The sequence below is a fragment of the Diabrotica undecimpunctata genome, chromosome 5 (assembly GCF_040954645.1).
Source record: "Diabrotica undecimpunctata isolate CICGRU chromosome 5, icDiaUnde3, whole genome shotgun sequence".
NCBI lineage: Eukaryota > Metazoa > Arthropoda > Insecta > Coleoptera > Chrysomelidae > Diabrotica > Diabrotica undecimpunctata.
In genome coordinates, this window is record NC_092807.1 from 133,439,137 (window position 1) to 133,457,869 (window position 18,733).

General features: G+C 31.0%; 1 protein-coding gene across 3 annotated transcripts in view; it reads right to left on the minus strand.

The window, feature by feature from the left end:
* LOC140441806 (lutropin-choriogonadotropic hormone receptor-like) overlaps nucleotides 1-18,733 on the minus strand; it is a 477,770-nt gene that overhangs the window by 153,342 nt on the left and 305,695 nt on the right. For all 3 annotated transcript variants that reach the window (XM_072532733.1, XM_072532734.1, XM_072532732.1), the window contains exon 6: nucleotides 16,954-17,028. In XM_072532733.1, coding sequence (XP_072388834.1) covers nucleotides 16,954-17,028 — 75 coding nt within the window. The remainder of the gene's footprint in view (nucleotides 1-16,953; nucleotides 17,029-18,733) is intronic.

Sequence of the window (18,733 nt, forward strand, 5' to 3'; positions counted from 1 at the left end):
CAAAGGATGTAATTTTGCGAAACGATCACCAGGAATAGCTTCTTTGTTATTGCTAAAATGCAACAAACGCAGCAGCATCTCAAAACTATTCTTCGACATCTTTCAGAAGAATTTATTTGAATACAGTGGGCTTTTTCTCCAATAATATGTAATTTTATGGTATTTTGGTAACCATCCACAAACAAATTGCAAAGAATGAGGTAATTTCTTCCGCATCGGTGTCTTTCCATTTATGCAATCTAGAATGTTGCGTAATTCCTTCACTGATGCTTTGTTGCGCATAACGATTTGTTTCAGTTACTATAAGATTTACTACATTTTTATTAAAGAATATCGTAAAAAAATCGACAAGGGTCTTACCGAGATAGGATTCCCTAATCTCATCAGAGGGGCCTACGGAACCTACGGAGAAATCAAATTTCCTTAGAGATGTTCCCGTAACTGTAGACCAAGTCGCATCTTCTGTTATTACATCAGATCTCAAATTAGTCTGTTATTACATTGTTATTACATTAGATCTCAGTTATATCTCAAATTTTTTGAGATATTTTTTCACATAAAAAAAAACAATTGTAAAATGTGAACCAACGTTTGGTTCTCGGCTTGCTATTCAGGCTTGCTTTACCTGACTTGTTTTGACTTGTTCATACTCTCGAACAGCATTCGGGTGTAGCCACCGTCACTTGTTTATTACGTTTTCTTATTTGATACTGAGGGGACGCTCTATTGAAGGTGAAAATAAGTGGTTATTACGAAAAAAATCAAGCACAATTACAAAACTTTGGAATGAAATTTTGTCTGAATCGGAAGATAAACCTTTTCAAGGTGGGTCATCAGATAGATACAATCCTGAATCTGATCATGAATATTCTTCAAATAAAGATTTTAGGCCGCATAAAAGATTCAAAAGGTAACATTTTAATTTTTTCTCTTTAAAAATATGATGGAAATTTTAAATGTATTGTATGCACAAATTATTTACCATTTTTTACGTAGTATTATCTAAGTTATTTTTTAGGCCAGAAAGTATTTCATTGACATCTAAGCCAAAAGCGAGTCAAGTTCATGATGGAGCCATTCCTTTAACATCCAAAGAAATTTCTCAACCGCCGGATATAAATTTGTCTGTGGAAGATACTATAGAGGCAGTTGTTATGAAATATTGCAAGATCGATAACGACAAATCGGACAATGATGATCCTGATGTAATAACAGAAGATGCGACTTGGTCTACAGTTACGGGAACATCTCTAAGGAAATTTGATTTCTCCGTAGGTTCCGTAGGCCCCTCTGATGAGATTAGGGAATCCTATCTCGGTAAGACCCCTGTCGATTTTTTTACGATATTCTTATAGTAACCGAAACAAATCGTTATGCGCAACAAAGCATCAGTAAAGGAATTACGCAACATTCTAGATTGCATAAATGGAAAGACACCGATGCGGAAGAAATTACCTCATTCTTTGCAATTTGTTTGTGGATGGTTACCAAAATACCATAAAATTACAGATTATTGGAGAAAAAGCCCACTGTATTCAAATAAATTCTTCTGAAAGATGTCGAAGAATAGTTTTGAGATGCTGCTGCGTTTGTTGTATTTTAGTAATAACAAAGAAGCTATTCCTGGTGATCGTTTCGCAAAATTACATCCTTTGCTGCCACTAATTATTGACAAATTTAAAGAAAGTTATGTTCCGGATTTTATTCGACTCAGCCTGAATAAAAATGAGTACCTTGGGTAAAACCAGGGGTAATAATAGACGGTTGAAGCGTAGCACTGGCCATGTTACCTTCCTTGTATACCGTAGGCCCTAGATATAGCAGACTACCCTGGTATACTCCCACAGCCGCGACAGCGGTATAAAAACGGGAAACTATTATTATTATTATGTTCCGGAACGAGAAATTTGTATAGACGAGAGTATAGTTTCATCTAGAGGTCGTCTACTGTTCAAACAGTATATAAAAAATAAACGTTTCAAGTTCGGAATAAAGCTGTAAAAGCTTTGAGGATATACATACGACCTGAAAGTTTACACTGGAAATGACAAGGATCCAATTATGAGCGCATCAGCAAAAATTGTCTTCGAACTTCTTTGTCAAGGCAGGATTCTTTTTACGAACAATTACTATACTAGCGTTGGTTTGGCACAGGAGCTTCTAAAACAAGAAACTTACCTAGTCGGCACCCTCAGAAAAAAACAGAAAGCTCAATCCCATAGAAGCGACCACCAAGAAGCTGAAAAAGGAAGAGGTTATTGCTAGAGAACATAACAAAGTGATTGTCCTAAAGTGGCAAGACAAACGGGAGTCGTATTCTACGCCCATAAGGAAGCGAATCAAGTGGTATCGCAAGTTTGTGTCTGAACTGATACTAGGAACTTCTATAGTAAACGCATATATTCTTTACAAGACGGTAACAAAAGGACACATATCTATAACAGAGTTCAGAAAAGAAATTGTTCAGATTTTATTGAAACTGAATTACATGGAAGTAGAAAATACAAGCCACACAGAACAACATGCATTAGAGGAAACCGACTCCAGAAACCGCCGTAGATGTGATATTTGCTACGAAAAAATCTGCAGTACTGAAGGTTGTAAACAAGCACAGCTAAAAGCAAAGAAATCGAGGTTTTTTTTGTGTAGCTTGCAACAAATTTTACTGTTTGTCATGATTATTCGACGTTCAAAAGTGTCAAAAATAATGTTTGTACTTATTTTTAGTTGTTTATATTTAGACGTTCATTTGATACCATGTTTCAGCTCCTAAATTAGCTATACTTAATTTCTGATATTACATTAAACACTAATAAAAAACTTAAAAACTTTTTTTTCTTTGCGAATATTTTGTTATACATATCAGTCGAACCAAAAATAGAAAAATCCCAGGCCAAAGTTGTTTGGGGCGGCCAGGCCCCTTATTTTAATATCCCTCATGAAGCAATGTAAATCAAGAACTAGACGGAGGTTCACAGAGTCGAAAATAATAACAAGTCGTGAAGCCCATATATGGGTCACAGAGCCTAGTGGTATAATTTTATTGAGACTCAGATGTCGGGTCACATGGCGATTAACGTGCCAAAGGGGAGATTAAAGGCACATTTTAAAGTGAAATTCATAAAAAAACCAAATTAAAAAAAATTTTAATATAAGAGCTTGTGTGCAATGTAATAATCAGACATTTTTTAAAGATACAAATAAGTATGAAAAAACATTTAACTTGCAATATAGTAATGTATGACGTAGTAAACATATATTTTATTGATAATGAAATGTCTCACCCCACTCAAGCATTTGCTTATTTTCGAAATGTAATCCATATAAATGACACGGAAAATGTCTTAAAATTGTTTCTTCCAAATATATTTTCACTTTTATCTCTCGGCAACAAAGTGTTCTTATACGCGAAAAAACTCCGGATCGGTAATCTCATATCTTATAGCGAATAGCTTTTTTCAGATTTTTTTGTAACATCGGTCCTTGAAAGCCAAACTGCCCAAAGCAATCTTATTATATTGACCTTCGAGCACCTACAGAGTGTGAATTTTATTTATAGCATATAAGTAAAACTTATGATTTTCTGGTTCTGAAATACTGAGTTTTTAAATTTTTGACTACAAAGACTCTTAACTCCAAACTTTATGCTAAATAAAACCTTATTTGACTCTAAAAAATTTAAATATAAAATACATTAAAAGAGAACTGTACATTTGTGATGTACCAAAAAAGTAAAAACCTGCTATTTGTAGGTCAAAATAGGGGATACCAGTCTGTGTTGGCACTCCTAACAAAAATTGTCTGTAAAATCCTTAATTAAATAGATAAAAGAAGACTCTTTTTACCATGAAAAAGTTAGTAACACGTTGCTCTTTGTAATAATAAAAGATTTTGACAAATAAAACTGTTCCGTTTTGCATCTATACTTATTTTAAAGTTATTTGTTACAGTGATAATATATTCATTTTTTGTCTTTGTTTTAAGATATGCGCCACTAACGGGAGCGCTCTGTGTTTTGTCCGTTGAGGCAGAAGCCAGCTCTTGGCGCGAACACTTACTTCGCCATCAACACTCGACCAAGTCGGTCGGTATATTGTATAGTCGGCTTTTTAACCATTGTAATCATAATTTACGTAATAAAAAGTGTTTTAACCCCCTTAGTTTTTTCTTCAACAACAAAACTAAGACTTTGACAGTCAAATTTGAAAAATAACAAAGTATATGGCATACTAACCAAATAGTCGGATATGATCGCATACTTTATTTATTTATGATTCATTTAGACGTCCAAGTTAAATTTTTCCAAATAAATAAAACAAAACTATAAAGGATGGGAACAGAAATTTGTGCCCGTAGAAATCATTGGTTTGACGATGAATGCAAGAATGTAACAAAAGAAAAAAATGAAGACTACAGAAAGATACTTACCCAACGAACTAGAACAACTGTAGAGAATTACCAGACAAAAAGAAGAGAAGAAAAGAGGATACACAAAAGAAAAAACCAAACCACCTAAATAAGGAACTTAAAAATATACAGAAAACCTCAACAGAGGCAACCACAAGAAAATGCAGAAGCCAGAATGGCGACCTATTAACAACAAGAAAAAAAGTATTAAATAAATATGTGGAATACTTTAACCAAGCACTTAATAATTTACTATGGAATCACTAACAGAAGATTTTTACTGTCATCATGGCATGTGTTTTTTTTTTTAAAGACGAAATACATGCTATGATTTGTTCTGATGAATATTCTCAAGTTAAAGTTGATTTCATGTAATCGAATGAACTATCTTACAAGTAAAGTCGTCCCAGGAACGCAGCTCAACAATATTGGCAATGTCAATTTAAAATCGTCTACTTTAAAATGTATAAATAATGTATGTCTGAATTGTCAATATAAATGAGTCAGATAAAATTAAATTATTAGAAGAATTTTTCACCAAGTAACAAAAAAAAAAAAAATTTGTTTAATTCACTAATGTTTGTATTTTGAGGACGATTTCCGAAGTGGAAATTAAAACGTCAATAAACGTACTTTAACTTTTAATTGTGACTTATTCCCATTTAAATAGTAATTAGTTAATATAGAGGAAGAAAAAGAAAACCTGGAAGACGAAAGAGATGAGGTAGGTAAAGGGAAGAGACGAGAGAGAGGAGGAACCACCAACGATTCTTGAAGTTAAAGATGCCGTTAAAAAACTAGCCAGAAACAAATCACCCGGAATAGATAATCTCTCAGGTGAAACTATACGAAGAAAGTGACCATGATACCATAATGGCAATATAGCAGCTTATAAAAAAATATGGATACAGAAATCTCCAACTGAAGTTACCAGCTGAAGTCCGTTTGAAGAGGTTTACTCTCCGGACACTGGAACTCACTTAAAGCATGGGTGTATGTGCCCTGAAGTAAAATTTAATTAAAATATTAAACATCAAATAATATTATCAACATCATGTACTATCTTTGGTAACATATTATATTTTAAAGGGTTTTTACCCAAATATTTTGGTGGCTCAGGCATGGTAACCTGTATTTTAACCTGATGATGGAACTGTTGTTCCGAAAACGTTCGTGTTTTTAATGTAGCCCTTTTAAGGGTTTTTATAAAATATACCCATATACAAAGATTAACCTCTTTTTTTTAAATATAAATAACTTTTAAATAACTTAATGGTATAGAACATTACTTTCATCAAACAAACAATTACATTACACCTATCTCTACTTCATTGGACAAAATCGGTCTCCTCAAGAACTTCCCCGTCTACTGTCAAACAATTACAATAGCAGACTTGAGTTCTCCAATCAACAATACAAGATAGTTTGAACCATGTTCTTTCAACCATAAATTAATAGAGTACCGGCATGTAAGTAATGTTTTATTTATTTGTTCATTTATTAATTCATTACAGTTTAATGGACTATTTTACCAATTTGTGGGTCTTACCTTGTCTGCTTAAACATTTTATTTATTTTGAATAACCACAGACATGTAATATTGGCATAATTACTGTAATTTATGTTATTTATATCATCTATCTTTGTTTATCTTTATTAGACAACACCCTAATATGGGTTTATTATTTCAGCATTTATTTAACTTTGTATCGTGACCTGAAGATGCTTTGCATATTATAGAAAGCGAAACCGGTCGTCTGGATAGTTAAATAAAATTGATTGTAAGTCTAATTTATTATTTCTTTTACCTTTTGAAATGGACTCACACAAGCAACACATTTATGATTTAAAAACATATCAAAATAAATAAAAAAAAATTTTATATTCAAAAATTATCATACTTAAAAACAAACATGACTTCTCTATATTTCATAAACCTACCCATACTGACATGACTATTCACAATTCATCATCCCATCCCACACAACATAAACTGGCAGCCTATCATAGTATGTTAGATGAATTAACAGAAATTCCGATGTCAAAATACAATTTTAAAACAAAATTAAATATCACTAAGCAAATAGCAGTAATTAATGGATACAACGAACAAACAATTAATAAAATGTTAAATCAAAAACTACACAACAAAGCCCTGAAATTAGTATTTCCACCACCAGGGAAAAAACCCAGTACCTTCTGCTCGATTACATATACAGGAAAAATATCAATAAAAGTAGCCAAACACATAAAAAAGAAAGGAATACCACCAGCTTTCAGAACAAATAACAACCTAGGCAAATATATTAAAAACAACAAAAGCCAAAATAAAAAACACTTACACAGTGGTGTGTACTAACTTAAATGTGGCGACTGCCCAAAAACTTAAAGCATGGGTGTATGTGCCCTGAAGTAAAATTTAATTAAAATATTAAACATCAAATAATATTATCAACATCATGTACTATCTTTGGTAACATATTATATTTTAAAGGGTTTTTACCCAAATATTTTGGTGGCTCAGGCATGGTAACCTGTATTTTAACCTGATGATGGAACTGTTGTTCCGAAAACGTTCGTGTTTTTAATGTAGCCCTTTTAAGGGTTTTTATAAAATATACCCATATACAAAGATTAACCTCTTTTTTTTAAATATAAATAACTTTTAAATAACTTAATGGTATAGAACATTACTTTCATCAAACAAACAATTACATTACACCTATCTCTACTTCATTGGACAAAATCGGTCTCCTCAAGAACTTCCCCGTCTACTGTCAAACAATTACAATAGCAGACTTGAGTTCTCCAATCAACAATACAAGATAGTTTGAACCATGTTCTTTCAACCATAAATTAATAGAGTACCGGCATGTAAGTAATGTTTTATTTATTTGTTCATTTATTAATTCATTACAGTTTAATGGACTATTTTACCAATTTGTGGGTCTTACCTTGTCTGCTTAAACATTTTATTTATTTTGAATAACCACAGACATGTAATATTGGCATAATTACTGTAATTTATGTTATTTATATCATCTATCTTTGTTTATCTTTATTAGACAACACCCTAATATGGGTTTATTATTTCAGCATTTATTTAACTTTGTATCGTGACCTGAAGATGCTTTGCATATTATAGAAAGCGAAACCGGTCGTCTGGATAGTTAAATAAAATTGATTGTAAGTCTAATTTATTATTTCTTTTACCTTTTGAAATGGACTCACACAAGCAACACATTTATGATTTAAAAACATATCAAAATAAATAAAAAAAAATTTTATATTCAAAAATTATCATACTTAAAAACAAACATGACTTCTCTATATTTCATAAACCTACCCATACTGACATGACTATTCACAATTCATCATCCCATCCCACACAACATAAACTGGCAGCCTATCATAGTATGTTAGATGAATTAACAGAAATTCCGATGTCAAAATACAATTTTAAAACAAAATTAAATATCACTAAGCAAATAGCAGTAATTAATGGATACAACGAACAAACAATTAATAAAATGTTAAATCAAAAACTACACAACAAAGCCCTGAAATTAGTATTTCCACCACCAGGGAAAAAACCCAGTACCTTCTGCTCGATTACATATACAGGAAAAATATCAATAAAAGTAGCCAAACACATAAAAAAGAAAGGAATACCACCAGCTTTCAGAACAAATAACAACCTAGGCAAATATATTAAAAACAACAAAAGCCAAAATAAAAAACACTTACACAGTGGTGTGTACAAACTTAAATGTGGCGACTGCCCAAAAACTTACATCGGTCAAACTGGTAGAAATTTTAATAAACGAATAGCAGAACATAAAAGGGCTTTCAATAATAGAAAAACAGATTCTACATACGCACTTCACCTTCTAGATCATAATCATTTTTTAATGACGAATTTAAAATTCTTCACATTTAAAATAAAGGCCTTAAGCTATCTTTGTTAGAATCTACGGAAAACAACAAAAGACAGATATAATTCGGAATGACCAACTTGAGACATCCGCTTCTAACCCATTTCATTAGAGACTATAAAGTTGTAAAAGCATGCCAAAAATAGATCACTTGAGAAAGCCAATCAGCGAAACAGCTGGAGTGATAAGAGTTTAAAATAAATTTTGTGGAAGTTTTGAAAACAGAGTTCAAAAATCTTAAATAAAGAATAAAGAAATCATATTAAAGAATTATTTAATACTCCGTTGGTCCTAAACAATGTTATAGACTCATTGAGAAGAATAGTTACGTTATGTAGAGATGTTGGTGGTAGACATATCCAGCATCTTCGTTGATTTTATTTATTATTGTTACTTATAATTTTGTTAATTTTACTTATAAACCAATAATATAAATTCAGATTAAAACCAGACATACATAATTTTTTGCTCGGATAGCTTTGATGAAAATGATTATGAATCGCTCGATATTATTTTTATGTTACTGGTTTGCGTATAGTATGAAAAATAAAATAAAATAGTTAAGTAAAGTGAGGCTACCACGTTATTAGCTGTTCCGAAATATATTCATTTTAAATGGTAAAAACAAATCATAATTTAATATTTTATACCTCTACTACAAATTTAAGTGCATTAGTTAGTGCTGACAATATTATCTCAAGTGAGTAGCACTTATTTTCGTATTATTTTTGTAACAACAACAAAATAATCTTTAAATATTACCTACGTAAATAGATAACAAAAATTCCAGTTGGGTTTTGACCAGTTTTTTGGACCGGCCACAGGACCGGCTCAACTTCTGATCAATAAAATTAATCAAATGACTTCATACAACAATAATACTACACACAACTTCACTAAACACAGTTACTCAGATTTCGTAAATTATTTTAAACATCCAACAAAACAACAAGCAATAGTCATTTCCAGCATTGAAGATACAAAAATCCATGATTACGTCGTAGCTGTTGGATCACTAGTGGGTCCAGTTAATGTACTTTTTGCCTCCAGAATTGCTAACAATAGGATATGCATATACTTCTCTTCAAAAAACACTGTTGATGCTCTTCTTCACTCTTATAAATATATCGAAATAAATGGATGTCAAGTTGAAGTAAGAAGATTAATTTCTCCAGCCCAGAGACTTCTAATATCTAATGCATGTCCTACAATCCCGAACGAAATAATTGAACAATAATTACAAAAACTTGGTATTCACACTGTATCCAAAATGACTTTTCTTCGAGTAGGTATGTCTGAAAGTGAGTACAGTCATTTTTTGAGCTTTAGAAGGCAATCATTTATTACACCCCTGGAAAATATGTCTATTCCTGACTCTTTTACCATAACTCATGATAATACTTCGTACCGGGTATTTCTCTTCATAGACGGATTCAGTTGCTCCAAATGTAAAACCATTGGTCATCAAGAATTAGAATTCGCTCACATTTCAAACCAAACTAATTCAACTACCCTCTTAGATTCAACCCAAACCACATCATCATTATCTAAACCTCAACCTCTTCAACTCCACTCTCAGATTTAACTCAAATTACATCGTCATTATCTAAACCTAATGAACCCAATGATAAAATATATCAATCTACGGAAACCGACCTTATCCAAAACATATCTAAAGATAATCCAAACACTTCATCTTCTTTTTCCAAAACAACATCACCAGCTGTAAACAACACTGAAAATACTACGAAAATCGACCTCATCCAAAACATGTCTAAAGATAATTCAAACACTTCGTCTTCTTCTTCCAAAACAACAGTATCAGCTGTAAATAGCACTGAAAATACTATGACACCATAAACACCAATAACCTTAAATAATGCAGTCAGTCAATTCTAAACAGCTAAAAAGACATAACATATCATCTCCTGAAATTAACGAAGACAACCCAAAAACTGACTCCACCGACTCATCCCTTTTTAATACCCCTAAACAATATAAACCAAAATAGAAACCCAAAACCTCTTCTAAAACCCCCCGTGAAGATGTCATTCACTCCCGAGAATCCATAAAAGACAAAATCGAAAATAGATCACCTCCATTTATACTAGATTTCAATGAAATATGTGATTTTATGGAAAATGTTTTAAACTCTCATAACCCTGAATTAACTTCTAAAGATTATTCCAATGAACCAGAAGAACTAATTCAGATCCTTAATTTTGTTTACTGTTACACACAAAATTCTAGGTTAAGAAATAATATCACCCGACTAAAGAAAAAAATAAACCCTAACCCTTCTTCAGCTGCCGAAACTGACGAATCATCACTAGTTGAAGGATAATCAAGGGATGACTAATTCTACCTAAACTATATAGGGAAAATATCAGCACAGAAACAACATCCAGTACTCTCCCAAATTTGCCATCCCAGTATTGGTTTCTACAAAACTAACTAAAAATAGTACTCCCCTTGTAAAACGAATAAAATCTTCTGACTTTAATATAGATAAGCTAAATCGATTTTCACAGGTCAGTGTAAATTTTCCTCCATGTAAAATCCAATACCAATAACCACTTATCAATGACTTAACCCTCACAAAATACCCCAAATCAACTACAAATCCGATTTTCATTAAACACTTTTACTCCGAAGTGATATCTCATTATGCTAATTATCTCCAAATTGTTCAGTGATGCCTCTAAAATTCATGACGGAAACGCTGCTGCATACTACTGTAAATACACTACTCATACTATATCCATACCTACAAACTTCTGCATCCTCACAATCGAGACCACAGCCATTTTGGAAGCCTTGATTTTCTTTAAAACGCGTAGTGAGAATAAATGTGTTATCATAACTGACTCTGTAAATGCTCTATTAGGTGTAAAACAAATATACCCTACAAGTCCAATATTTTGGGCTATAAAAAATGAGATAAATATAATTCAATCAATTAGAAAACAAGTAGCATTTATCTGGGTACCGTCGAATTTAGGTATAGCTGTAAATGAGAAAGTGGAGAACCTAGGAAAAACAAGTCGAATAAACTCACAATATACAACCAAATCAAGAAATTACCCATATTCCGATCTCAAAAACCTAATTAAAGACCACTATATGAACATATGGCAAGTCTACTGGAAAGATTCAGGAACCAAACTATAAGAGATTTATCCGCTTGTGAAGACCATCTTGAATAGTCCATCCAATAGAAGGGACCAAGTAATAACTAACCGACTAAGAATTGGTCACACTGCATTGACCCATATATTCTTAATCAACAAAGAATCCCATTGACAGTGAAGCATATTCTGATTGACTGCCAGTACCACGAAGAAACAAGAAGAAAATATGGAATCTCAGATGACATCAAAACCACTTTAACCATAAACACTGACCACGCAATAAATTATTTAAAAGATTTACGTTTATATACATATATTTAATGTAAATAAAATGAACTCGTGTGTACGTTACTCCACTAATAACCCTGCGTGGTTGATGTGGATTATATGTTTTTTTCTAAATAAAAAAAAAGTTAAGTAAATTACAAAAAATTAATATTAATTTTACGTTTATTGAAGTTTCAATTTCCACTTCGGAAATCGTTCATTAATTTTACATTACCTAATAAAATTACAACTTTTGCTACTCCATATTTTCCAACAACAATTAAATTTGTTTTTATTGCTAGTAAAATGCAGTACATAAGTTATTAAAAAAACACATATCAGTAAACATTTCAGAGACAAAAGGAAACGAGAAAACTAAGAAAACAAATTGTTAGGACCAAATAAAAAAACCTGTGATCTCTTTCAGTATAAAACCTCGGGGAACTGTTTCAGCCTGTTATCGTCCGGGGTTACTTTAGTTTTACTTGAATCGATAAACATTTTTCTTGCCAGAATGATTCGCAAGATGTGCAGAAAGTGTGCATAACTGACTACATACTTTTTATTATGGTCTAAAGGATTCTATACACATATTTTCGTCATAAAGTGAGAAAATAATATCTGTATGGGATCCGTTATAAAACATTGGAAATAAAATAAAGGTAATATGAATAATAAGAGAACGTATTTACAAGACATGTAAATATATTGATTTTTAGGTCAAATTCCCTACTTGGTGAAATATTTAAATATTCAAAAAATTACTTATTTCTATAATTGGCAAGATTCTAAAAATTATTCTATTTAATTTAGAAAAGGGAAAAATTTTAGTTCGGAAAAATATTCCCATAAGATTTTTTTGCATAAATACTTTTATAATATACCCCAAAATAAGATTTAACAGTTCGCCCAGGCGAAAAGTTTTTCAAATTTTTTAAACTTTTTTTTAACAAAGTTTAAGAATCAATTTTTTCGTCCCGAATAAATGTTTCTTAGACGAAATCATACAATTCTGCATATGATATACTCATCACGAATTATTGATACTAAAAATTAATTACTAACATTACCAATATTAATATCTATTGAAAAAAGTGCAATCTTTAATTCGAATTATAATACATATAACGCTTCTTAACAATGTTTTGACTGCTGTCAATAAATAGATAATATGAACTCCCCGTCAAATTCATTGTCGTAGCCTACTTCGTTTCGAAAAAATTATTTTTAATCATATAAAATAACAATGGTCAAAATAGGTATCAACATTAAGATTCTTCTGCTATAAAAAAATTTCAAAATACCATTTGAACAGCATTTGAAAAACTAAAAAAATATGAACATGAAAAATAATTATTTAGAAGTTTGCCAAAAATTACCTACATACCTAAATTTTTTTTAAAAATTTCAAATATTTTTCCAGAGCTCAATTTTAATCCAAAAATATAAAAAAAAATCAGAGCGTATTTGGGCGTTAAAATGTATGTTCATAAATTTTTTTAGATTAAAAAAAAATGGATCTCTCAGAAAATATTTTTGTCGAAAAAACACATTTTTTGCGATAGGGAACCCCTGGGATCACACAAAGAATTAAAAATTTGACTAAAGGGGTTTTTAAATATGTACTTTCGAGCGCCCAATCCCAAATATGAATCTAGCCGATTGTAGATTTTACCACCTTATCCTGCTATAGCCTTTGTACGCATGTGCACCTGAAATTTTTTAAGATTTTGAGACTATTCACACGACGGAGCGCATAAGCCGTATGTAGTGTAATATCTGGAGAAGGTGACGTTGGCCGAAGGTGGCAAATGATTGGACGTATCGGTTTATTAAAGTGTCGGATTAGTGAGATCTTAGTTTAAGTATGATCAGTCTTATAAACTGTTGACTGATTGCTGATACGTTAAAACTTACTTTTTGCTGATGATCATATTGTATCTATTTCGATTTAAGGTGGGTTTTTATAATTTTAATTTTTTATATAATTTTCTCAGCAGATTCTAATTAGATGTGATACATGTCGTACATGTGATACCAGTTTTAGAATATTGAATAAAATAATTTGTCTGGTCGTATAAATTCAACATCCGCTTTCAAAATTATGGTATCAAATATATTATCCTCATTATACAATAAATGTTATCCAATACTAAACTGACATCTTTAGATCACCAAAAATATACTCGACACGATGTGTCATCCTATCTGGTTTAGACTGCATTTCAGTAAAGATTTACTGTCGATATTTCCACTTTTAGCAATCTAACGGAATCCTTGCTGAATTGAAGCCATCAACGTTTTGAAAGCACAATAAACTTACAGTCAGTGGCAGGGCATAGCAGCTTTAAAAAGTCTGTGTTATTTAAATATAGTAAATACAAACGTTGATATGTTCTTTGAAATATTTTTAACAAGCATTGAATGGAAAATAAGTCACCTAGAAAATCGGTAAATAATGTTTTACTGACACATTGAAATATTTTGTAAAGATTTGCTTAAATTTGGGATACTCAAAAAAAATATACGATACTCAAGTTACTATGAATATCTTACTGAACAAGCTTAAACTTGAAATTGAAAAACACTGCATTTAAATTAAGTTACCGAGAATGTTTGTTTATTTTAAATATTGAAGTATAATTTGTGTAAACAAAATTTAAACAATAATATTATGCAAATATATATATATATATATATATATATATATATATATATATATATATATATAAGTAAACTCTTAAATATTGGGGAAATCTGCAAGAAAGACTCTAATGAGTATCAATATTGTTTCGCCGAACGTTTTCGCCAAAGAGAATTAATTTGGCTTCTTCAGGGCTGAAAGAGAATAAATTATAATTAGCTACCATTTATTATCTATTAAAACATTATTGATCTTACCGTAACTTAGAATTGTAGAGTTAGAATATTAAAAAACTTTGCTAGTAACATAGTGGTGTTTTTTGTTACTATGTGCAAAAAAAGTTTTTTTAAGGTTTGAAATGTATGGTAGCTTTGTACTTAACACGCAAAGGTTTACCCAAGGTTAATCGAAAAACCCAATGTAACTACATTTAAAAGGAGGTAATTCTTTGAATTGTCGGCAATAACTAAATTTTTGATTTTTAGAAAGTTAAAAGTGAGGTTCTGTTTTAGCCAGAACGTAAGCGCTGACAAATTCAGTAGTTCTTATGAATCTTTATGTCGTTAAGGTTCATTGGTAAAAACCAATGAAATTAAATCCCAGTATAGGGAAATATTATTTTGATTTTGTTTATTTAATCATATTCTATTGTTCATGTATTATTATATCTTATTGAGATGTATCTAAGAAAAGCAAGGGAATGTTATCTTTTTTAGTTAATGAAAATTAATTATAAAGGTAGGTTAGTTATCTGTGATGTTGTATTGTTCTTGGTATCTGATTTAAGTAAGAAGTGGTATATATCGCTTAGATTCTTAATATCACTCTTAAAATTAATGGAGAAATCGTTAAGGAAAATATAAGACATTTCAATGAACTCTCTTTTTTATTGTTCTCACGGTGGAGAATTGTAGTGTTCGTATAGTCAATGAGATGACCACTGGAATGGACATGTTTGGCTAATGCACAACGGTCAGGGTGAAGTCGAGAATCACTTTTGTGTAGTGTAATACGTGATTTCAATAATTGAGATGTTTGACCGATGTAGGAATTGTTGCAAGAGAGACATGGAATGTTGTAGACAATGTTACTAAGCCTATCTATGGGAGTCTTATCTTTTATCTTAGAATAAAGATTATTAATTGTTAGGGGCTGATCTACAAGCCACATTAAGTTTAATGTTGTTATTATTATTAATAATATTATCAATATATTATCAAATAAAACAAAAACTTCTTATATAGCGACGTATAGCTGCGATTTGCTATTAATTCTAGATAAAATGGGCATGCGACAATGGAAATTGTCGGGAATGTTTGAACAAACATGGAAGGCAATAGTAAACACGGCAAAGATTCACGAAGAGTTGTAGCGCCATTGGTGATGATGATGATGATGATGCTATTAAATCAATCCAGATTTGTAGAACTAGAAAAAGAAACAGAAAATATAAAATGGGACGTCATAGGAATCAGCGAATTAAGACGAAAAAATGAAGAGCTTGGAATTAGCGTCAGGAAACACAATCTACTACCAAGTCACATCAACGGGCAGATCAGATTATCGTGGATTCATAATCAACAAGAAATAGAATCAAAGAATAGTAGAAATAACTAGTATCTCGTAGCTAGCTTAACCTTACAACTATCAAAGAGTTGCAACATACAAATACGCCTCAACGAATACTCACACTGACGAAGAAATGGAGGAACAGTAACATAAATAAAGCATTAAATAACAATAAAAGTCCCTTTAAGTATTTAATTGGTAATGTTTATGCCAAAGTGGGCAAGAGAAACGACAAGGAAGAAGTAGTGGGATAGTATGGAATCGGTAAGAGAAATGAATGGGGACAAAAACTGGTTCAGTTTTCACACTATCAAAATTTGAAAATAGGTTCAGGTTTTGTAGTTGACTCTAGTTTAAATTAATCATTTCAATCTAGTAGAATGCTGTTAGTGCTGTTAAAAATGTTGTTACTGCCACTAAATAGTCTGCTTGTCTTAAAATTAAAAAAAAATTACTAAACTTGAAATGCGAGATATGCTTTGTGTTTACGTACAAGAAAATTATTCCTGTTTTGCTCCTGCAAATTATGAATGTTCTTTTAAACATTTTTTTTTAAAAGCACAAACACTTAAAATAAACTTTTATGTACACTAGCAAAGATTTTAGGTACAATTTAAAATATAATATTCAGAATTTAAACACAAATATATTAGATTAATATTACAATATTGTCTGACAGTCAGACTGAAAATAGGTGGTTTGACAATGCTTCATTTATAATAAATGCACTTGCTGAATTTGCTGTTCTACTACGTCACAAGTGATGCTGCAAGATTCCAGAAGTTTTGATGCTGATAGACGGACTTTTGATTGAATTAGGGTGATCGAATATACTGGATTCTAGCGGTTATTGTATCATAACTTTCATGAAGATATCAAGAAGTCATCGCATTGTTTCCACTACTAGTGTTAGCAATATAATATGTCATTTCCGCAATATACTTGACTATATCTATTTATTCTATACATTTATATTGTCTAAAATATTGCAACTACTTACACCATATGCAGAACTCCAGTTGGGTTCAGACTATTTAAATCGGGCATTTCTTCGAGACCGGTGTTAACTATCCGCCTAAAATAAAAAAAAAACAAGGATAAGTTAAGTATCGAACAACTATTATTAAAATATTGTAAGTGAATCAACACAACAAGTACATGCTTGGTGTTTCATTGCGATCGTAGTTTTAAAAAATAATTAATTTTGATAATTGAAAATTTTCAATTTTCACACAAATTTTTTCTTATTTCAGATGGTAACTTAAATCTCTTTTTATTGTTATATTGATCACAAGACCTTTGTATCATAACCAGTTTCTTACTAAACTTTAATAAGTCCTATGGTCATAACCTTTTACCTGCTAACGTTCCCATTTTGGGAACAATTATTAAAAAATTTTTTTAGAATTGTTTATGTAATTATTTTTGTAAATCGCACTACATCTGTTTTGTAAAGGTAAAGGGCTTACTAGTTTATCAAAATATTTTACTTAGATCTGGGTTAATTTTATTAAAAAAAAATGTGTGTGTGTGTGTGTGTGTGTGTTTTATTGGCACTGGTTTTGACAACCAACTGGCCAGTCAATTTGTTTTGAGTTCTCTCTTTACACAAGATATTGTTAGTATTTAAATTTAAAACTATTGTATTGACAGTTAAGACATGGAATGTTAGAAACTTACTTACTAGTTTACTCTGTTTTTGCTGTTTTATTTTTTGTATCTTTTTTTTTATTTTTTTTTTATTTTTTTTTTACTTTTTTAACTTTTTTTTTATTTATTTTTTTTTATTACTACGCTAAGACATAAACCCGATTCGACACCTCGGAGGTTTAGATCTTCTTAGTAACTTTTATTTTATTTTATTTTATTTATAAAATAAAAAGTAAAAAGCACTAAAATTCAATTTTTAAATTCGTTTTACGGTTTTTGTCATCAAGTCCGTAAAAATTACTCTATTGCTACTATTTTTTCAAGTAAGGTAACCAATTGACTACCTTAGTAAATAGTTTATACTGTTTCTTCTTCTCCATAGGGTGCCCGTCCGTTCCGAATGTTGGCGATCATTCTGGCTATGATGACTCTGTTGGTTGATATACGAAATAGCTGTATTGATGTCTTTCTATACCTATACCATGCTCTCAGGTTAGCAAGCCAGGATATTCTTCTTCGTCCTGGGGCCCTTTTTCCTTCAATTTTACTTTGCAAAATGCATTGAAGCAGCTCGTCTCTGCCTTGATTTCCTATTATTTGTCCCAAATACTGCTAAATACTACTAAATTTTTTTATTATATTTTGAAAAAAGTTGTCGAAACTAGCCATGTCCCAAAATAAAAATGTTGGCATCATTGAGTACCTAATATACCCTAATAAATTATAATGCCGTTTCTGTTAGCTCGTAAATTTTCAAGGGCAATAACGATAAAGGAATAACAACAGTCGATCAGAGCTGTTCTAGAAGGATACATGTGCACTTGGTTTTTTTCTGTGTGCATTGTTTACGCCGAGAAAATTAGAATGGAGACAGAAACATTTTATGGATAAGTTTAGAAAAATAATTTTTTTTTAATTAGGGTCTAATATATCAGTTTTTCTTAAGTCTTGATTCTTTCTTGAAATAAGTACATAACTAAAAATAAAAATCTATTGGTTCAGTTTCTTTTATTACATATATTTTCATTTTTTTTACTAAGAGCACCGAAGGCTTCTTGAAAAAAAAAACAAAAAATTATGTAAAATAAGATATATTCTTAAGTAAGACTTCCAAAATAAGTCTTATTTTA